General features: G+C 37.1%; 1 protein-coding gene across 1 annotated transcript; it reads right to left on the bottom strand.

Moving 5' to 3' along the window:
• Positions 1 to 7018: 7018 nt before the first annotated feature.
• LOC114471894 (protein lin-28 homolog A-like) lies at positions 7019 to 22843 on the bottom strand. Its single transcript, XM_028460884.1, has 4 exons — positions 22834 to 22843; positions 20806 to 20963; positions 14765 to 14943; positions 7019 to 7220 (listed from the first exon to the last, which is right to left on the bottom strand). Exons 1-4 carry the CDS (start codon positions 22841 to 22843, stop codon positions 7019 to 7021), a joined length of 549 nt encoding a protein of 182 aa, XP_028316685.1.
• Between the last annotated feature and the right edge of the window lie 686 nt (positions 22844 to 23529).

The raw sequence follows: 23529 nt of genomic DNA, 5'->3' as shown, positions 1-23529 counted from the left end.
CAAGATCCTGTTTGTATTTCATTTTTATTCACAAAATATTCCAACTTTAATCTTGAAATATTATGTCTTTAATCTCATTAAATTACTGTGGCCAGGTGGAAACTTTTGAGTGGTCTGTCAGGACATATTAACCTGCTATGTCGAGTCATCTCATGGATGAGATAGGCAGTGGTATGAGTGAACCAGTGTGGTGCAGTACGAGGCCAGATACCGGACAGAGGTCTCGTGTCAGTGGTGATAATAACTGTGCTACAGCAGACGACAGATGTGGAGCGAATGATCTGCTCCAGTCTACTGTATCATATTTAATCTTTGTACAATGACTCATGTGCTGCTGTGAAATCCAGTTTGTCCCTATATTTTTAGATTTGGCAAATTGTAATAAAAGATTATTTTTATAAGACTTTTTGGTGTGAACGCTGACTGTTTAAAAGGTGCAAAGACACCTTGTTTTGAGGTTACAGTACAATGATATTTAAGATACAACTTTATTCTCATAAAATTCCAAATTCAATCTCAAAATATTGCGATTTTAATCTCGTAATGCCCAGACTTTTTATTTTATTTTAATGTGGCCCTAATACGCCGTCGTAGCTATCGGGCACATCTTACAAAATAAAGTCAGCACAAACCACATCCATCCATCCATCCATCCATTTTCAGACCAGCTTTGTCCTATTTTAGGGTTACGGGGGTCTGCTGGTGCCTATTTCTGTCTCACACTAACACTGTAAAAGATATTCCACAGTAGAAATGTAAATAGTTTTACAGGCTAAATTGTAAATTCTACTGTTGAAAACTGTTAAAATTACAGAAAGAATACACTTACCGATAATGTTTACAAAATTTGACTAACCTGGGTCAATGTTGAAACGTCAGGCAAAACCAGAATTATCAGCTTGTGTACAGTATTAGCTTTAGCAGATAACTCTGTCTTTCTGCCTCTGAGACTGATGCCACATTTTTACAAAAAAATCTTTTCAGGAATCAACGCTCCAACGGCAAAAATATTCAAAACCTCTGTCAGACTCGCTTCCTACACCATCAGCCATGGCGAGTTTATCCCTCTTGACCTTTGACCTAATGTGGAAGAAATGAACCAGATCAAGAGCGTGAAAAGGCTTATTGTGCAGCCCTAGTATGTTCATAATCTGCCTTTAATAATGTGATGTGGTGGTTCAATTCTGGAGGTTGTCTTTCTGGGCTTCTTGACATCACATGCAGTCACAATACAAAAGCCTCACAGCTTCACTGCAGCCTCTACTCCTAGTGTACAGAAGCATAAAAGGAGGTAAAGCACATGCTTCAGCTCGTTTATGAGCAAGACGGCCACGATGGGATGTCATGGTCCAAAACGTCTGCCAGTTGATCCATCTTCACCTGGTTTAACACGATGCATGTTGTAGCCACTTGCTAACGGAGCCTTGTCGTTCTCAGGGCCAAGAGACATTTTGCTCCACAGACATTGGAAAATTCTCTGCTGCAGTTTTTGTTTTGTTTTTTATTGAGAAATATTCACTTATACTATTGACTTTCTGATTTTTTTAAATTAATAAAAACATTTATTGTTAAATTAATTAATTGTAGAATTATACTTCTCATAAACATATTGTAACAGAATGAAGCAGATTCTGACTTGCTTTACTTTACTGCAAGAAACATTTTTTAATAAAATATGTAAAGTATTGTTTTTAAATTGCTTTTATTCATCATTATAATGAAGCATATTGATTAAATGATTTGGTTACAAATGTGTGCAGGCTGATATTCATGTTGGACTTATTGAAGTCTTGGAAAGGGATTTGCACATAAAACCTTGCGTGCCTTAAATAAACACAATTGAACAGTGAACACAGACATCATACACCGTCTATAAATTATTTTATTTTCCAAATCTGAGAGAATCACACGATACATTGCTGCAGTAAAAGACATTCATAAAAAAGTTGCAATTAAAGAACTTATCAGAGGTGATCGTAGAAATAAATAAATCAAACTTATCAACAGTGTGTGTTCAGTTCAACTCTGAGTAGAGTTGATTTACCCGTAAAGATAGCAAACATGATTTTTACTGTAAAGGTATCACCCAACAGGACATCAGAGGAGGGTGTGAGAAGTCCAGTAAAACACAAGCAACTCATACTCGTGGCCCGTGGTCAAATTTTTTGCACCCCCAAAAGCAAAACATACAAAACGACAGGAAAAATACTCAGAACAACAATAAATATGCACCAAATGACTCCAATAAACTTACAAAAACAAAAAAAAAAACAGACTAAAATCTCTGGGGTCTGTACTACAAAGCTGGATTTCGTTTTATCATGCTAGTTAACTCGGGATAAATCACCATGTAGCTCAGTGGTCCCCAAGCTGGGGGCGCGCCCCCTAATGGGAGGCGCTAGAATGTCCTTGCTGAACCTTGAGCAGGAGAATAAATAAAGGGCTTTATACTGTTCTAAAATAAGTGATTACACATTTTACATTATTTTTTTATGAGATTTGAAGAAGCCAAGTCGAATTATTATTTTTTTTTTTTCAAAAAGGTCAAACTTTTTACACCTTCTTTACATTTTATTGTGATTGAGGTTGGAGGGGGGGTCTGAGAGTTTTTCCTCCTTGAAAGGGGGGTGCAGCTGAAAAAGGTTGGAAACCAATGATGTAATTGATGAACCGCTAACCTGGTCGGGAAGAATGACTCCCTTTGGAAGAAACCTCCAGCAGAACCAGGATCAGATGTAGCGTGGACAGAACAGGATACTCTGAGCCTAGTATAAAAGCCCCGCCTCCTGACCAATCAGTTCTCTTGAAAAATGTCCTGCCCATTACTAGAAGGTCCTTGTTGGTGCACGGATGGTGAGAGGTGAGCTTAGGAGAGAACGAGTATTTATGGATGGATGCGGTCCGTCTATTAACCTGATCACATCCTTTAGGAAAGATCTAGATTTTTATCTGATGGACTGACCTACATTAAGTACATTTGTAGGTCATACGTTGAAGTCATACGTTGCAAATGTAGCATCATAGTCTTGCGCTCACGTATCACGACTATGTGCGTTACACTGAGGCTCAGTAAAAGATTACTGGTTTCAAATGTTCTTGTCAATATACTTATGTGTCTCATAATCCCACGTGGGATGGGTTGTAACGCTGAAATTCATTCATAGGTAATTCTATTCACACTGCTGACAACGCTGAGAACCAGATACTGTAAATATTTGTAGTTTCCCTGCCCACACTTTCAATCAAAGAGGGGTTGTATGTAAGATAAATAAGGTGTAAGATAATATATGCTGTAAAATACAATTAATGTACAGCTTATGATGTAGGTTTAATGTGCTTTTATTTAACACTGACTAATCTGAGTCTGTCCATTGATTGTCTGATTACTTATTATTGTATAATTAACAGAATCTGCAATGGACTGCCTGCATTCCTTCCTTTCTGCAGAAACAGTGTTGTTTTTTTGTCAGATTTTTTTTAAATTCTTCATCATTTTAAGAATTGTTCCTCAATATTTCTCTGTGTTTGCAATTATTCAGACGCTGCAAGCTCCGCCCCTTTTATGTAAGCCAGGTTGGAAACACCTGGTTTAAGTGAACGTGTTGATAACCTGCTTCGTAGTGCAGCTGCTCTAGGGATTGTGAATGTTTGGTTAAGTGAAGCTAACGGAGAGATATCAGGATATATTCATCCAGCTTAGTAGTACAGGCCTTTTATGTTTCCTGTGTTAATGCTCTGATGGGTCATTATTCTAAATGCTGACGTTAATGTTAGTCATGTGATCCTCAGATCAGATACAATCACATGTTTGTGGCCCCCGTTGTGATAAAAGTTGCCCCCTTTTTCCCCTAACTACATTACAAAGAATCGGACCAAAATATATTTTTTTAAAAATTAGAAAATACACATTGTTATATCTGTAAAAAAAAAAAAAAATTCAATAAACTTTACAAATTTAGAAACTGGCTTTGGGACCTGCTTTTTCTAAGCTGTCCTCATTAAAACCAAAGCACACCTGAGGTAGACTTGTATAGATTAAAGACAAGATCACACATTAACAAATCAAAGAAAGTGCAACAGACTGAAGCAAAGTAACAAAGTATTTTTTTTGTTTTTGTTTTTTTTTTGCTTGTAAGTCTAGATTTCACTGCAAAGAAAGCACCATGATGATATAAATAACAGAGAAGAGGTATCATGATCATCACAATCAATCAAAACTGATATGGCAATCACACCTGTCTCCATGGACACATTCATTAGTCACATTTGACAAACTACTGCTAATCATCTACTTAAGTTCATGCAGACACACAATAAATATTATATTAATGTAGTTTTTTAAAAAGTTTACAAAAAAAATCAGCGTAAAAATCTTTTTTTTTCAAAATATTGTGCCATGTTTATCATGACGAGAATAAAGTAGGTGGAACTCTGAAAGCTAGCTTCCATCCGCCGGTATCACTTAGCATTTTTAACACATTTTATTCTTTGTATTTTAGACTTTCACCTCCACCAAGCACAGAGCAGAAGGTTATGTTTTACCCTGTGTCTGTCCGTCTGTCCGTCCGTCCGTCTGTCCATTAGCAAGATAACTTGAAAGGTTATAAATGAATTTCAATGAAATTTTCAGGAAATGTTGATAATGGGACAAGGAACAGGTGATTAAATTTTGTTCTGATAACCAAAAATGAGAAAATGCCAAAAGATAGGAAAAGTGGCTTATGGATCATGTGCAGTGGCTTCTGGGTAATGTAGTAGTGGTAGGGAAGTGCATTGTGTGTATGTCCTGCTCGTGCTGTATTTGGCGGAGGTCTGCAAAGTTGTAGATATCTCAAAAATAAAAAAAAACAAATTCAATGAAACTCCACAATATTTGCAGGACTCACATTTTCACCAACGCTTAATATCACATGATGGATCTGAAATTGTTAAAAGAACTCTGAATTTCTTCAAAATCCTCAAATTATTCCACAAAATTACATAAAAATTTGGCCACAAAATCAAATAAATTGAAAATGAAGATCCTACAGGAACTTATATCTGTCACTTATTGCTTTGATATTATCAGTGCCGTACATATTTGATCATTGATTTATAGGTGGAAGTGCAAACTAAAGCACAATAATGATTAAATTAATCATTTTCCCACCTAAAATCTGCGGCCCACTTAAGATAAACTTCTCTGTATTTGGTTCCTGTAATAAAATGAGTTTTACACCCCTGGCATTTACGTGTATACATACCTTAACTTTATGTATTGAAAGTTAGCAGTGGCACTTTTCTCATCTTTACATACAGTTGGTGGTAGAAATCTATGGAAGGTTTGGAGGATCAGAATAAGAAATACAATCATATAAACACAGCACAGATGTGTTTTCTTTTGTTTGGCAAAAAGTTTGATAGTGCACGACTCATTTGTCACGGCAAAAAATAGATGAAACTTTCAGTGACACACACACTAAAAGTCCTAAAAGCTTCCCTTGAATGAGATAATGGGTAATCTATCAACAGTTGATTTGAAAGTGTGAAACGTACGCAGATATCTTCGATTCTCAGTCAAAGGAAAGCTTAGATTAAAACATTCTGATACATTCAGGCGCCTCAGTGAAAGCAACAAACAAACAAACTCTTCTCTTCTAATCTTGATTTAGATTTTACCAATAGCCTGATTTAAAAAAAAAAAAGTAATTAAAAAAACAAAGAGCATCAATTCAATCGTGAAATCCCTGATATGTTTAAGAAGATGTCGTACAGGTCTTTACAATCAACACTGGTCTTGCATATACTTAAATATTAAAAGTGATGTGTAAACTTGTGATTTAGGACAAACCTTATCATTAATGGCTTAACATGAGTGTAATATTCTTATTTTAGTACATGCAGAGGTTTTTCTGTTAGCAAACAAATCAGCATGTGCGCTAACATTAGCTTCTGGGTTAGCCTTCTTCTTTTATGGATTCTAGTTAAACAGCATTTAATGTATAAATGATGTTTAGAGACTAAACCTGAAAAACTCTATACTTTTCCTAGCTGTGTACTACTATGCATTTTGACTTCTGTCGTTCAAGGTTTGAGCACACAAAACTTTACAAAGATATTTCTAAAATCTAAAAGCACAGGTTGATCTGTTGTATTTATAGATTATTCTCTAAAAAATCTGAATTATGTTTGTTATTCCAAACTATTCTGACAGTTTAGAGGCTAAAAAAAGTCCCAGGGTTTATTGGTCAGGATGTAACAATAAGTGAGAACTGGTTCTCAGTGACCAACATGGAAAACTAAAGGTAGGTAAATACATAAATAAATATAGAGTTTCAGGTTTGGGGGATTTGATGTCTGAGGTAGAGCTGGGCGATGTATCAAAATTCAATTTTGTCGATATAGAAAACTAAAACATTGCATATATATAATAGCTTATTTTGTATGAAAATACTTGTTTTAGGAGTCGCTACTTTTACTTGTCAGAACAACATGTAAAGCTCAGTTTGATGGATTTCTGAGTGAGTTCTAACCCAGACCTCCCACATAACAAGCCACACTACAGAACTCACTCACATGTGCTGTCCCTTACAGGTGAAAAAGACTAAAGTAGCACATATTGTGCAACTGTTTGTTAATAAATGAACTTGTTTAGCTTATTGCGTCAGCAAATTTATCCCAGAATTGTTTTTTGGTCAGACTTCATTTGAAATAAAATTATCGAGATTTATGTCATGTATCGACATTTTGAGAAAAAAAATATTAAGATATGAATTTTGGTCCATATTGCCCAGCCCTAATCTGAGATGTCCCCCACTTCGCCATATTAGTGTGAGTATCTGTAGCCACAGCTAAGACACTTGTCTAAGGTAGAAAACAAACAAATACAACATTTGTAAACCTCATAAGCATATTGTCAACCTTTGAATAAAGTCACATCAGCAGCACAGTGAGGAGAATAAATCCCTGAGGTAGAACCGTAGATCTTTCCTGCGAGACACCTCACAGGTTCCCTGAGTATATGTCAATGAGGAATAGCTTAGCTCTGTTCTGCTTCCCTGGTGCCAGGAGATGAAGGCTGATGCTGATGCTGAGGATGATGATGGAGATGTTGTTGCTGAGCTCTAACTGGACACTTGGCCACCATGTGGGAAATGCTCTGGCAACAATGGCACTTTTTAGGTTGAGGGGGCAGCTGGCATTCTTTGGCGTGATGGCCGAGCGCTCCACAGTTGTAGCATCTAAAAGAGCAAAGAGAAGAAGAAGAAGAAGCCTCAGCTGGGTAAAGCTGCTGAAATCCAGTGAAATGATGAATTTAGAGAAGCAGCCACAGACAAAGACGTACAGTACAGTACACACACATTCTTAACACTTCAATTTGACTTGGGGAGATCGTGCCAATTTCAGAGAGAAAGAAAAGGGAAGAAAAACAACCTGCATACAATGTTTGGGCTGCTTTTACATTACTGTATTTGTTTTATCTGATTTTTATTTTACCATTTTATTTCAAGATAAAAAAAAAAAAAAACTTTCCATATCATAGGAACAACATATTATGTTGCATGGAAACAAAAAAAATAATTTGTTTGAAATGAATCAGGAAGAAGCCCCGAGTTATCATGTCCTGCTCCTTTTTAACTATTCATGCAACAAATACATCAAAATGAAAGAACATACCACATGTCAACAGCTGAAATGTAAATAACTTATCCACAATAATATATTATCACATATCCAAAAAAACAGAACAAAAGTGTGGACTCGAGTCACAAATTTGATGACTTTAGACTTGTAAACAAATGACTCGTGAGTCTATTGACTCGCGAAGACATGGCTACCTACCCTTCCATGACTAAAGATTTCATAAATGGTGATTATTATTAATGATCAGTTAGTTTTTCATTCTGCCATCTCAAGGCAAACTGGACTTTGATTGACATGTCCAGCAATAAACAAAGAGACAACCAGACGTGTGCACACAAGAATAATATCCGTTGAATTTAGAGATTGTACTAGGGCTGTGCAATACGCACCAAAACTCATATCTTGATATTTTTTTCTCAAAATAGCGATAAACAACATAAATTTCGATAATTTTATTTTAAATTAAGTTTGACCAGAAAAACAATTCTAGGTTAAAATTTGATGATCCAAATGCCACACAGGCACATTATAAATTTTGTTCAACTAAAATGCAGTAAAAAAAAATAAAATACCGTGGCTCAGGTGTTCATGGGTTGTCTTCTGATCGAGAGGTTGGGGGTTCGATCCCAGTACCTGACTATGTGTCGAAGTGTCCTTGGGCAAGACACCGAACCCTAAGTTGCTCCCAGTGGTCGACTAGCGCCTTGCATGGCAGTCCTGTCCCACTGGTGTGTGAATGTGAGAGTTATTGGGTGAATGAGCTGATATGTAAAGCACTTTGAGACTGTTTCAGTGTGGTTATAAAGCGCTATATAAAGTCAAGTCCATTTTACCATTTTTTAATATATATATATTTAAAAAATATATATATATATATATATATATTATCTGAGCTCAAACATGATCAACATCGAAATCTAGAAAAAGAAAAATGTCTTTGGGGTCGCCAGAAATTCTTGATATCAAAATGGCGTCACGATCCAAAAAAGGTTGTAAACTACTGCACTAAATATTGTTTTTTTCCACTTATTTACAAAATGAGATTCTTTAAAATGTGTGTTTTCACTCATTCATCCCATCATTATGTTCTTTTTAAATAGGTTTTCTGAGCAAAATGTTGTTGTCGGACAAAGGGGGGACTTGGATTCAGAAATAAGAGAAAAGGTACTTGAGCCAAAACAAAGTTTGAGAACCACTGTTATAGGTCATGCTTCCATATTCCTGTACTTAGCAAATATAACCTGCTTGATTGATCGATTATACTTTATTAATCCGAAAGAGAGAAGTCAGTTTCAGTTACATCCCAACCAAGAAACATGAAAAGATAATCAAATATCACATGGAGGGACAGGAATGGGTGGAGCAGCCAGCAGCAGGGCGGTGCCCCGTTTCTTAGATGAGAAATATGGAATAATGGGTAAGAAAAAGAGGTAATATAATTATATTTCCTTTTAAACTGGTTTATATTTTGCCGCCATAGATGGCCGTCTCGGTGTGTTGGCGTGTGTGTTCTTCGCTCCAACTGCCAAGTTTTTAAACTGTAGTTGGGGAATAAAATCCTTTCTGATTCTGATTCTTAGTTATTAAAAAAAAACAATAAAACACACATAATAACTCCAACAACACACAAAAACAAGCTAAACACATACAAAATGACAATAAAACAGACATACCTCTTACATTTGTTCTTTCCGGTATTAATTCTCAGATTGATCATTTTTCTGAATTCTGACATGAACGTTATGTGGCTCTCAAGTAGGAAAGAAAGCCCTGCTGTGATGAAAGTGGCCCATCTCTGCTATATTTCATATTTCAAAGGTACTTTCAGACTCTTCCTCAAGAGGGCAGCACACTCCAGCTCTATGTTGTGATTGTAATCCTACTCTGATCCAAAGAGATCATTGAACAACACATAGTCTACATTTATTAAAAAGAAAAGAGACGATGTAAGAAAAACCACAAAACTGTATCCAACGGATTGGCACAAAAATCATCAAAAGAATAACCTTTAAATAACTTCAAAGAGATGTAAAACCATGACACTTAAACATACACAAAGGGAGAAAATATGTATTTGATCAGGAACTGCAAACACAAAGAGGAAAACTAACATGGCCAGAAAAAAGCTCTGAATCGAGAAAAAGAGTGAAAAATGTCAGACCAAATAAAAAGCAACAGACCAAGAAAAACTACCTAAAAATAACGAGTCTTTACCTTCAACTATACGAGCCAAAAATGATGCCAAAAGAGGAACAAAACAAAATGTATAAAGATTGGAAAAATATCAAATATACTGTCAGAAAATCCTAAATCAATATTTGAAAAAATAAATAAACAAACATGCACAACATTCCATGATGTCATTTCGCTAATGGCCCACGCACAAATTCAGAAATGTTTTCCCAAACGTTCCGTGGTTATTCAACAATTTACATTTTTACTTTGATCAGATTCAAACTTTTTGAGAAATAGACAATGTAGTGAGAAGAGTGTGTGTCAATTTTCACAAGTCCTTATATTTCTTCCATTTTCAGCTTCCAATTTCTCAGGAACTACATCATATAGGAAAGTGAAATGTGGTATCGTAAAACAGCTCCACCTACTATCTCAGAACATACAAAAACATCTAAATGGAAAAAGAAAAAGAAATGAAATCCTGTTGGTGAATTCATTAAGGACGACAAAATAAAACAAAGGAGCTTCAGGCCTTGAGCAGTGTGACACAAAGACACACAACTGCTGCTTAAAACGGACAAAAACTATTGATCAGGTTGTGTTAAAGGACAGCCGGCTTCACCACTGACTCTATTCACAGCTAATGCACTCAAGTAAATTCACAAAATAAATCCCAATACACACAAATAGACAACAAAGATATACAAATAGGCTCCAAAGGATACAAAACAACAACAATACACAAAATGACTCCAAAAACACCCAGAAATGATAATAAATACTGAAACAAAGAAACCCCCACAAAATGACTCAAATGGCACACACACTCATTTATAACAGAAATACAAAAAATTACTCAAAAAACATACATTACACAAAATATATAAAATGATTCCATAAACACACTTATGGGCAACCAAAAAAAGGCTCTTAATACCACACAAACCTACAAATAAAAATACACAAAATTATTCAAAAAAACACCCAGAATGACAATAAAAAAAACATCAGAAACATAAAAAATGGCAACAAAAAACTACAAAATTACTCAAATAACACACATTTACAAAAAAAAAAAAAAAAATACGTAAAATGATTCCAAAAAACATGCATTATGGAAAAATACGCAAAACAAAATGACAACAAAAATGCACAAAATGACTCAAAAACACACAAAAGCTTCAATTTCTCCACACTCATCACCAGACTGGCTGAACTGATTACACAACACAATAAGCACAACTATAACATCACATCTCACTTTCACTTTAAAACAGTCAACTCTTCCCCACCCATTTTATTTACTACCTTGAATCCCTCCTCCCTGTTCCCTTCCCCCTCACCTAGGTGTGTTACACCTATAATAATATCATCCCTATAATAAAGTGTTTTTTACCCTTCCTTAGGGAGGGCTGGTGATGGTCACAATCATGCAATAAAATAAATTCATTTATTTTATTGCGATAACAAAACATGCATTGCTGTCTTCAAAATAATGCACTTCTTGTAGTGTTGACCTTCAACAGCATGTCCAGACAAAAAAAAAGACACAAAAGAATTTCAAAAACACACATGACTCAGAAAATAGACAAAAAGACAGAAAAACATGCAAAATGACAATAAAAATGCACAAATTCACTCCAAAAAACCCAGAATGACATTAAATAGTAAAATTACATCAGAAACTGCACAAAATGACTCCAATAACTCACAAACCTACAATTAAAATACACAAAATGCTGCAAAAAACAGATTACAGAAAAACAAACCCATAATAAAAATATACAAAATGAGCCAAAAAACATACATTAAAAAAATTAAACAAAATTACAACACAAACACACAAAATTACTCCAACATCACAAAGACTTGCAATAAAAGTACATAAAATTACTAAAAAAAAAATGCATTACAGAAAATACAGAAAATGACAGAAGAATTACACAAAATGACAATAAAAATGACTCAAAAACACACAAAAGAAGACCAAAAACACATAATGACTCAGAAAAAAAAAAAAAAAAAACACACATAATGACAATAAAAATGCACAAGTTCACTCCAAAAAACCCAGAAGGACATTTAATATAAAATGACATCAGAAACACACAAAATGACAACAAAAATGCAGAGACTTTACTCCAATAACCCACAAACCTACAAATAAAACACACAAAATAACAACAAAAACACAAAATGACTCCAATATCACAGAAACCTACAATAAAAGTACATAAAATTACTCAAAAAATATACATTACAGAAAAACACAAAATTACTGATACATTACACAAAATAACAACAAAAACACAAAATGACAACAAAAACCCACAAAACAATAAATTCCTTTTTTCTTTGCAGTGTTAATGCATCCTGTTGATAATGTGGCCCTTGGTTCAGCTACAGTCAGCCCTCTGCTCTAGAGATTAAAGGCCACCAAACACAGTCAAATAAAATATTTGTAATTATTTCACCAAAGTAGTGTGTAACTAACAGTGTAGTGTGGTTGTAGGGAGTGATGAGAGCCATCTGCGTGTCCAGCCCCTCCTGAAAGCAGGCCGGATATCGATCAGCTGGTCACCTCCTTTGTTTCAACACTTCTGTGACCTCTGAACCCTGACCCACCCCCACCTCATCTCCACACCACACGGAGTCCCAATGTTGCCATGGCAATGGTGACCTCTGACCCTTGGTGAGCACCTACATCTGTTATCAATCTGATGGTTAGCATTCTTTCCTCCTCTGAATGAGAGAAAACATGTGAATCTGATCCAAACATCAGCCACATTTAAAGATCATGAAGTCATCGTCTTATCTTACATCGTCTTTTTTATGAAACCAAAACATTTCATCGTTAATCTTTCCTTTTCTACTGTATTTGTCTGAAATACACATCCACATTTTCTAAATCTGAAGACTTGTTTTATGGAGAACAGTTTTGACTGATAAGTGTGTGTGAGCTCTGATAATCTCAACACACACACACACACGCACACACACGCACACACACACACACACGCACACACGCGCACACACACGCACACACACGCACGCACACACACACGCACACACACACACACACACGCACACACACACGCACACACACACACGCACACACACACACACACACACACACACGCACGCACACGCACACACACACGCACACACACACACACACACACACCCACACGCGCACACGCACACTATTCTGTCCGACCACCAATCTTCCTCCATGACAGAAATCTCATGTGATCAAATGAGATCCAACAACGTGATTTAATGCTGCGTTCCAAGAAACTTGGAAATCAAAATTTTCCAACCTCCAAAAGTGACTTTGAACGCCACCTGAAGTCGAAACTCCTACTTGATAAGGTCAGGGGGAAAAATGTAAACCTAGTCTTTGACTGACATTGTAGTCAGCCTTTAAAAAGTTGTGCCTGAATCCTATGATGGATATTATTAATAATACATTTTACCAATCTATGGGATATTTGCCTCCAGAAAATGATTTTGTTTGATGATGTAATGTGACACATGGTCACACACAGACATAGAGGTTTTACACAGCTAAAACAGCTTGAGGAACACCAATGCATGCAATATGTGTTCAGCACATTGAAAAAACATCATGATAATTTTAATCTTAGTCGATTATACCCATCAAATTAGGAAAAGTCATGAAATATGAAGAAAAAAAGTCAACTAATATTGTTTCAATGATAAACATTGATTGGGTCAAATTGACCCCAATGGTAATGCGAGGGTTAAAGGGTGCTAATATAGAATTTCAACAATATTTGCACCAACTAGAGGTGCAATTTGCACTCCCTCTAAAATCCACCTAAGTACAGCTAATGATGCGTTCACAGAACTCAGAAATCAGCATTCCCAAGTTCAAAATTACATCTTCAAAGCGTTCCAGAGACAACAAATCAGAATTTCTCCAAAACATGGCTGACCGAGATCGTATTTAGAATAAAGACATTAATGCTTGTGATATATGGCGTTTCAATGCAGATTTTAAAATAGGAGGACGGAAATTCCAGAGTCCAGAGTTTGCCTTGAATGCAGCATCACTCCATTTCCACGCCCCCCCGGCTCCACGCCCCCTACGCTAACCTGACGGCATCCTGTACAGTGCTACTTTAAACAAAGAGTCCATCCACAGGAATCACGTCAACTATCAATAACCATCAACGTTTTAAAGCAGACTGTAACCGTAACATAACCGTAAGCCAAGGTCAGGGGACTAGTTTTGTGATCAAGGAGTTTCTACGGAAACAGAACCGGGCGGGGCAGGTCGGAGAAAGTTCTCCAGTATTTCCGCATTGGAACAGGAAGTAAATCCAGAGAGAGAACAAAAAAGAAAACTTTTGAAATTAATGTTTTATTATGAAAATTTGACTTTAGTGTACGCTGTGCACTTTGCCACATTAAGAGTTTTCTTTCTTTTTTTTTTGGCAAAGTTTAAAATACAACGAAACGGAATAATATCAACAGTGGACGGACATAAATAGAAATGAACACACAAGAAGACGGCTCTCAATATAACATTTAAACTTAAACTAAAAAATAAATAAATAATGAAAATGAAATAAAATAAAATGAAGACAAAATAACGTTCAAGACAGAGAAAATTTGAAACAAAGCAGAAAACAGGACAAAGAAAAACATTAACATCAAAAGACGAGCAAAAAACCAAAAGAAAAAGCACCCATTGTTTGGTTATTCATTAAGGAGTACCGGTAGGTTTTTGATTGAATTTTTAACTAAATACAGGGAAAGTTTGATCAGATGAGGAGGAAGTTAATTCCATATTCTGGGACCTCTAGATGTAATGTTAAATTGAGAAGTCATGGTACGTGATGGGGGGTGGAACGAAGTTTGAGAGCTGTTTGGGTGGGATAATTATGTAGTTGATTATTGGCTGTAAAATTATTGTAATATAATAAAAATAATCACGTACTTGTCGGACTTGGATCGTCGTTTCTGTGAAGCCTTGGGCCTCCTCTCGCTGCCTAAGCACGCTGCTCCGCTGGGGCCGCTCACATGTACAGACTCCAGTCCTTTGGATGAGCTTTTAAAGGTGAACTCTACGGCCTCGCCCTCCCTGAGGCTGCGGAATCCTTCCATGTGCAGTTTGCTCTGTTGGTTAAAAACATGTGTTGATCAGAGGTAAAAGTCAGAAGGTTGATTATTTTCAGGACTTTATTACCACCTGAAACATTGAGGAGATTTTGTGATGTGTGTTAATCTGAGTAAATCAGGTAAACAGACAATTAATGTCTTAACCTGAATACAAAAAATCACTGCGGTCACAATTGTTAAAGGTCCAGTTATGTGCTATGGTTCACCCATCTCCATTCGTTCTAAGAACCTCAACAACATAGTATTTGATGTTTATTTTCCAAACTCACCCTTTTTTCTGGAGTTTTAACCCTCTGAAAAGTCACTTTCAGACAGGCTGTTTTTTGGGCCTTCATGCATATGTATGAGTGGCTGTAAACACACACACTACTTCAGGTGCTGCCTCAGAATGTGTGTTCATCACAGCAGCAGTAGTAAATCATTAACAGTCTTCCTTCTCCTCCTCACCTTTCAGACGATAAGCCATTATTGCGGCGTCGCATTGGGTCACAAACATGACAGATCATCCCATAAAAGCGATACGTGGCGGTATAACGGCTACTAAAAATGAAACTGATTGTGACAACTCAAGCTGTGCCGCAGGGAAGTAAACTCTCAACTGTCAGCTGCTCTTTACCCTTTCTGGTCACAGACATAGTCCATTTAAGACGATAGTCCATTGACTGCTGCATGGGTCACAATCAGATCATCCCATAAAAGCGATACAAGGTGGAATAACGGCTACTACAAGTGAAACTGATTGTGAGTGTTTTTCGGTTTATCTTTATATACTGGAATATACTGAACGTAAAGATATTAACTGTAATATTAACTGTAATATCAACCGGCCATCGCTATGTTTGTTTTCACTGTGAGGTAGATTGAGAGGGAGGAGCTCACATTCTTATAGGGTAGGAGGAGCCAGGATTGTAAGGAGGATTGTGACGCATTGTGACGTCACAACGCGAGAAAAATACAACTCGCCTGTATGGAGCTGACTTTTTACAAAATGTGGAATAACAATGGAGGGAGGAAACAGAACTTCTTCCACTTAGTCCCTCTGAATGAGGCTCAAAGAATATGTATCACTGTAGCAAAACCATTGTAAAGTGATGTTTTCATAATACTGCCCCTTTGAAGTGCCATTTTCTGTTTGGGGCTGTTTTCCTCTCACATTAGGGTTTTTACTTTTAGAAAATATGCTCTTTTACATATTTAGTGTTAAATGGAGAATTCCATGTATCCACACATCCATTCATGCTCATCCTGTTCAAGTTTGCAAAGCGTTTTATCAGAGGACATAGTAAACACTTTACATTGGGTCAAACCTGGCCCTTTAGAGCTTCCAATGTGTCCCGCAGGATAATTTACAAATGACAGGAAAACATGTACCGGTTTCATTTATTATAACAACAACAATATTGTCATATTGGATATTGCCACAATGCTAATATTGAACATCTTTGGTATATATCAAAAGGCAGTCATGTCATAAAGTATTTTTAGCACACAGTAAGATCATTAATGCTCCCAGTTTATATGTATACATAAAAGTCTGAGCCAAAAGGTCCTCTATGAATACCAATTCTTCACCATACACACACACCTCCAGTCTATTGTGTCCCCAACTCATCCTCCAAACCCTTCTTACCCCATCCCCCTTGTTCCTCATTCACAACGGCCAATATAATGTCCATATGGTCAAGCTACGAGCTGACCGCTGCACTGAAGACATGGGGGTGGAGGACATTTCAAAACAGCTGAAAACTCAAGGAAACCAACAATCAATGTGGGCTCTGTTAATGAGTGAGACATTTTGAGAACTTTCCTTTAAAGCATTGGCTCGTGCTAAAAAAAACTCTAACCAGAAATAGGAAAACATTAGTCAATTATTTGATTTCTGAACTGGTTTTAATAGTTAGGGCTTCACCTAACCAAACATTCTCCATCAGAGCGCAGCTGTACTACAAAGCAGGCTATCAACATGTTCACTTCAGGCAGGTGATTTCAGAGCCTACGTGAGCGCTCCTGTGACAGGAGTGGAGATTGCAATGTCAGACCAATCACAAACACAAAAAAACTATGTATAACAACTTATGTCATTTTTGAGGAATAATTATATAAAATATAAAAAATTAAAATCCATAATTCAGACACACAAACAACATAGCTGTCAGATCTGCACCAACCATCTTCTAACAATTGGCAGGTCATTTTCCAAGAGAACTGATTGGTCAGGAGGCGGGACTTTTGTACTCGCTCAGATCTTATCCACTTCATAACCTGGTCCCAACCAGGTTAGGTGTTCAGCACAAGGTGATTTAGCCCAGTAAGAAGTTAGCCAGCCTCGTAGTACAGGACACACCAAATAAATCCTGGAAGTTAGCGCAATAAGAGGTAATCCAGCTTCATAGTAAAGGCTTAAAATTATTCAATAAATGGACAAAATAACTCCAAAAACACACATAACAATAAATATACACATGTTAAGATTGGTCAACATTCTAAATGCTGACATAAAATCTAATATTGTGGCACCTCGGATCAGACAAGCACAAGCACGCTGTGATAGCCATACCTGATCTCATCAGATCTCGAAAGCTAAGCCTGGTTAGTTTTTGGATAGGAGACTACTGAGGAATCCAGGTGCTACAGTGGAGTGTTATCTGTCATTAGCTGGGTTTCCATTACAGATTTTCGGAAAATAAAAGCGGTAAAGAATAATTGCGCCTTGAACGTGTTTCCATTGAAGCTTGTTTTTGAGCAGCAGCCTCGTAACTCCCGTGACATCTCATCCCACGAGACTTTACTGCCGGAAGACGGATGCTCATAACCTCCTTAGCACACTCTGCATTCCTTTGTTGTTTCACGTCTAATGTGGCACTAATCATTTTTAAGTGTAACGCTAAGAGATGTCCTGGTGTTCTCTTCAGTTATTTTGTTTTAAAACCAAATAACAAATTAACAGCGTGGTTATTTTGTTTTACTGATTTAAAACCAAAACAGAAATTCAGAAAAAAAACACTTTTTAAACTTGTCCTGTTTGTGTCATATTTTGATATTTACGGGGAAATTAGAGAGAGAACTGAAGTCCGCTGTACCTCGTTTCCCTCCCCAGGTCCTGGACCAAGTCTCCTCACACAATAGCTCGTAAAAAGCTGCTCACGTTTTGTTTTGCGGTGTTTGGTGACTGGTCGGACTTTTGCTCCCGGTCCAGACATAAAAAGAAGCATAAGTCACATTACTGGTGAATTGAAACGTTATTAATACATAAACCAAAAAATGGATGTTACGTAAAACATGCACAAGATATGTGGAACCAGAGGTGGTGTATTGAATCTACTGGTGCTCCTCGTTTCTTGTGATCAACTTCCATGTGTGTTGATGACTGCTGTTAGTGATATTTATAACGTGCAAAATAAACATTTCTACTGCCCTCAAAAAAGCTGTAGTTATTTTTGCAAAAGTTTCAAATGGTAGAAGTTCTACCATCTATTGTTCCTCACACCAGCCTCACAATCGATAGTCAGTCACCAGTTTATCTGGATGCTATTTGGACCGTAACACTGTTCGGTAAAGTTGGCAGATATTCACAGATTCGGACTTCAAGCATCAATAACCCTTTAACGAAACGTCATCGACACACAAATTACGCCTCTTTGCCATCGGTGTGAGGTGGACAACATGATACAAGAACATTTTTATCAAACCCAGCAGAGTAAAAGTCCGTCTGTGTATCCCCTCTGTGTGGTGAGATTAAAACATGAAGCTCTCATCCTAGTTTCCCTGTAAATATCCAAACATCACTAACAGAACCAGATTTAATTTCAAAATGGTAAAACGCTGCTTGTTTGGTTTTTGGTCTTTCAGTTTTCCTGTTTCTTGTTTTAAATGAATAAAACATGTGACATGTATTTGCGGAAAAAGTGTTTCCATGGAGCTTTTGCAATACATTTCAAGATCGAAGGCAAGACACTTTACCCACATTGCCTAGTATGACTGTAGTGAATGAGTGAGTGTTGGTGGTGGTCGGAGGGGCCGATGGTTCACTATGGCAGCATTGCTTCAGTCAGTCTGCCCCAGGGCAGCTTTGGCTACATTAGTTGCTTACCACCACTGTATGTGGAGTGAAAAAATAATGTACATCAATGATTATTATTATCATCATCATTAAAAGTCACCCATAAATGTTGCATATCTATATATTGTGTATCTAGGCCATCATCCACATAACAAACCCAAAACAAGCCTGTGAAGAAACTATGGAGTGATTTACAGCAGCACGGGACAAAGAGGAGGGACTGGAACTGAAGTGTGGGTGGGCTCGCTGATGCTTTAATGACTTTATAACAGGAAGCAGAATCAGAGGAAAGGAAGGAGCTTTGTTATCTTTGTTTTTATCTTTAAAATGTAAAGGCTTGGGCACCAATCCAACTCTTTCAATCCTCTGTGAGTGTGACGTACAAGTGCATGATTGTGTGTCTACGACGTAGGAAAAGATTGTCTAGAAATGATTCCTGTCTTGAATAAACCTATAAAGCAACGTTTTCCTGCGTTACAAGTCGAGGTCCAAAGTGGTAGAAACAGTTGATCAAAGTCATTATTTCCTAATAATTCTTTGCAGTTATCCAACTTGTTCCTGTTCCAACTGCTCACCATTCTGTGAAACCTCTTTTTGCTATGTCATAGATTCATATGCTTTAGCTCCTTTTTACACATGAAAAATGTGTAAATGGGAATGAATGAGATGACTGCATCCTTCACAATAAATAAAATTGCACTGTACAGCATGCCGTCAGGCTATAACTGCAACACATGGAGTGTGTAATGCTTCGTTCAAGGCAGAACTCTGGGATTTTTGACCTCCTACTTTAAAAAAAAGTGCATTAGAAGGCCACAGATGATACAAACCTTAATGTCTATTGTAAATGCTATAGTTTCCATAATTTGGAAATGCTTAGCTCAGCAGATCCTCTTCCTGTTTTGTGTCTTCTTTCCTCACAAATGTAGCCTGCATTTCCTTTCTCACCTCATCCATCCTCCTCCTCACTGGCCTTCCTCTTCTCATCTTCCGTACCTACCTATCATCTCTCCAACATGCATCGTCAAACCTCTGCATTGACCTGTGAGCTGTCCCTCTGATGACCTCATTCCTAACTGTCCATTCTTCTCACTCCTGTGTGAGATATGCGTTATAAAATCTACGTCAACGAATTTTTGTCGTCGACATAATCGATTATGTCAACTAATCATTGCAGCCATATCTGATAGTCCTCGTTTGGTTGGTGTGAACTCTCAAACAAAGTCCAGAGCAGATCAAAGAGGAGAGTTCTAGAGCAATTTTTTATGTCTGTCTCAAAGTGTTTCCAATCAAAGTCTAGAGCAGTTTGGAACGCTGTGAACACAACCGCTCTCGGTGCGGATCAAACACAGGAAGTATTAGCAATGACGTAGAACGCACAGCATTGTGGGTGATCAGTAGTCGTCGATGGCACAAAACAGGGCTTTAAAACCACCAAAGGCATGGCAACTGGTTCTGCTCCATTGTCCATCAGCGCTGGCTTTGACCTATAGATGAGCCTCTTCTTCAGGTTTGTGTTTCTCTGCCTAGAGACATCTCTACTCTAGTAACAACGCCCTCAACTGGTTAGCTTATCGAACTGCACCAGAAGTTGAACTGTGAACGCAAACGGAGCCAAACCAAGGTAATGAAATGATCAACTGTCCTCCTCCCATTCGTACGAGTCTGGGACTAAACCGGTGTGAACGCAAAGCAGCCTTAGATTCCAGAGCTGGAACAATATTGTTAAAGTCTGAATAGAGGAAAAACTATTTTAAATGTGGTGCATGTTTGGATCAATGCTAACTAGTGGGTCTCACCTGGTGGACAAACACGTCGAGCGGCTGCTGCAGAGGAGCTCCATCTGTGCTGTGCATGGACAGGAAGCCGAAGCCCATCCGAACGTTAAACCACTTGCAGAAACCGGAGCCACGGGACAAAGCGGAGGCATCGTCCTCTCCTCCCTGATCACAGCCACCTGCCCGGGTACAAAGGGAGTGGGGGTGGGGGGGAGGGAGGATGAAGAACACAAAACACAAGAAAACCACAGCCTGACCCTCAAACACTTTACACCAAATATGAATGAACCCAGGTCAACCTTAGTTTGTGGGTTCAGTCAGTCCTGAAAAGGTTGCTTTTTAAAAATCCAGAGAGAATGGAAACATCAGACAACCTGCGATTGATGGAGCATAAATGGATGCAACACAAAGATAACCAATAAGATCAATACATAGAAAACAAACCAGTAACACTGCTTATTTTGATTTAGTCTTTTGATTAAAATAAAACCTAGATTTAGTCATCAGGACTATTTCATTTATAGTCTAGTTTTAGTCAACTGAATGACATTAAGATTTTAGGCCACTAAAATAGTTTTAAAGGTTCAGTTGTCATTGATCAACATGATATTAAATGGTATTCATGTTTGTGAACACACAGATTTGATGAGAGATGATTTTGTCCCGTGTGATGAAATTATAGTTTAGTTTTTATTAGTCAACAAAAATATCAATATACTTAATTATAATTTTCATTCCCATGTATTTTTAAAAATAGTCAACAGTCAATAGTTATTTTCACTCAGTAGTCGACAAAAACTACTGAGTTAAGTGAAAAGCTATTTTTACCAATTTAAAAATGTTTTTCTCATGATTTCTGGACATTACATTTGCAACGCTGTGGCATAAATACCAACAAACAAAAAAATAAATACATTTATTTAAGGGAAGCGATTTATGATCAATAAAATCATACATATTGTAACATGTCTTTGCATTTTGGTTTAATAATGACAATAATACTGTATAACCTGTACTAAACATTAGTTCCTTTAGTATTTCTATCTTATCTAAGGTGCAGCTATAAGCGTGTTTAATGCAAACAGTCAAGTGTCAAATAAATACAATATTATGTGTGAAGTTGCACATGCTTTGATCTTATTATCATTTTAAGGAAACATTGTAAATGTCCATTTTCATTACAAAGTGCTGTTTGCACAGGAACCTGATGCACACAACATGACCAACCTCCCCATTAGCACAACGGCGTGCCTGTAATAAATGCCCATAAATTCAAGAAATATGCATCTTAAATTATTTCACACACATGAAGAGATTTAATCCAATGTAACAAAACTGGGTTGTATCCAACAGGCGGGCCGGGGACCACATGGATCTAATTTTGTACGGCCCCCAAATAAATGCACAAAATGAACCAACTGACAACAAAGACATACACAATGAGCCCAGAAAACATACAATATTACAGAAAAATATACAAAATGGCAACAAAAACACAAAAAGACACTCTAGATATGCACAAATATATTGGCTCCAAAAACTCAAAAGACTATAAAAAAAAAACACAAAATTAACACAGAATAATAAAAAACAACAAAAGCACACTCAACAACAAAAAAGCATACAAACAAAAATATGCAACATGGCAAAAAAAATACAAAAGATGACTAAAAATACACAAAAGCAACACAGGAATATAGAATGACAAAAAAAATACACAAAATAACGACAAAAAAAAGTATTAAGCACACAAAAATGACAATAAATACACAAATTAGCTGCAAGATGACTAAAAATACACAAAAGTAACAGAGAAATATAGAATATGACAAAAATGCACAAAATGACTCATTAAACGCACAAAATGACAGAAAGCCAGAAAAACTTTTCTGTGTATTGATGCTCTGATTGGTCGTTATTCTAAATGCTGACATTAATTTTGATAAAACACAGGATCAGACACATTTGTGTGTTCCACTGTAATAAAAGTGTCCCATCTCTGTGATCCATATAAAGTAATGTTGGAGGCTTAGAGCAGCATCTCCTCACCTTCTGCCATGGTGGTGGAAACAGCTCCTCCACAGCTACTGAACCCGCCCTGGATCACATGAAGGCCAGAGGAGAGCTAGAGAAGGCCACCCTGGAGCTTCTACCCTCACCCACAGTGTGTGTGTGAGTGTGTGAGACCCTTTCTCCACCCCCTCCACCTCTATTAAAACACACACGCACACATTCTCAGTCACGTGCCTTTCAGTCATTGACAAATCCCAAATGTCAGAGAGGGCAGGGCCTGGAAGCGTTATCAGACAGACTGACCAATGGGAGTCGATTGATGTCATTCATAAACTAAGCAGTAAACATTAGGGAGGGGCACTGTGAGATGGCCACTGTCATCTAATTTTTAGGGCCAATTATATAGGTGCGAGGGCACTATTGTTTCTGTACCGATTTTCTTCTTCTTCTGCTGGATATTTTTCCAAGGGCAGAATTATTGTGTTTGATTGTCAACACTTGATTGGTTGTTCCCTGTTGTATTGAGTAATCTTGTGTCTTTAAAAAAATATTTATATGTGTTGTGTTTTAAGTTTAATTCATTAATCATTAATTCATTGATGAATTATTTTGTTGACATTTTGTGTTTTGGAAGACATTTTTGTGAATTTCTGTAGTTCTTTATGTAATGATGGTCTTGTGTTCATTGAGTAATTTTGCTTATTTTTGTTGTCATTTTGTATTTTAAACATT

Source organism: Gouania willdenowi, chromosome 11 (genome assembly GCF_900634775.1).
Source record: "Gouania willdenowi chromosome 11, fGouWil2.1, whole genome shotgun sequence".
In the NCBI taxonomy this organism is placed as follows: domain Eukaryota; kingdom Metazoa; phylum Chordata; class Actinopteri; order Blenniiformes; family Gobiesocidae; genus Gouania; species Gouania willdenowi.
The sequence above is the reverse complement of the archived record's forward strand: the minus strand, read 5'-3'. Positions and strand labels throughout refer to the sequence as shown.

Coding starts and splice junctions, on each gene's coding strand:
- LOC114471894 (XM_028460884.1), bottom strand. Junction 14,944..20,805: donor TCGACGTGTTTGTCCACCAG/GTGAGACCCACT, acceptor TTTAACCAACAG/AGCAAACTGCACATGGAAGG. Junction 7,221..14,764: donor CGACGATCCAAGTCCGACAA/GTACGTGATTAT, acceptor TTGCTCTTTTAG/ATGCTACAACTGTGGAGCGC.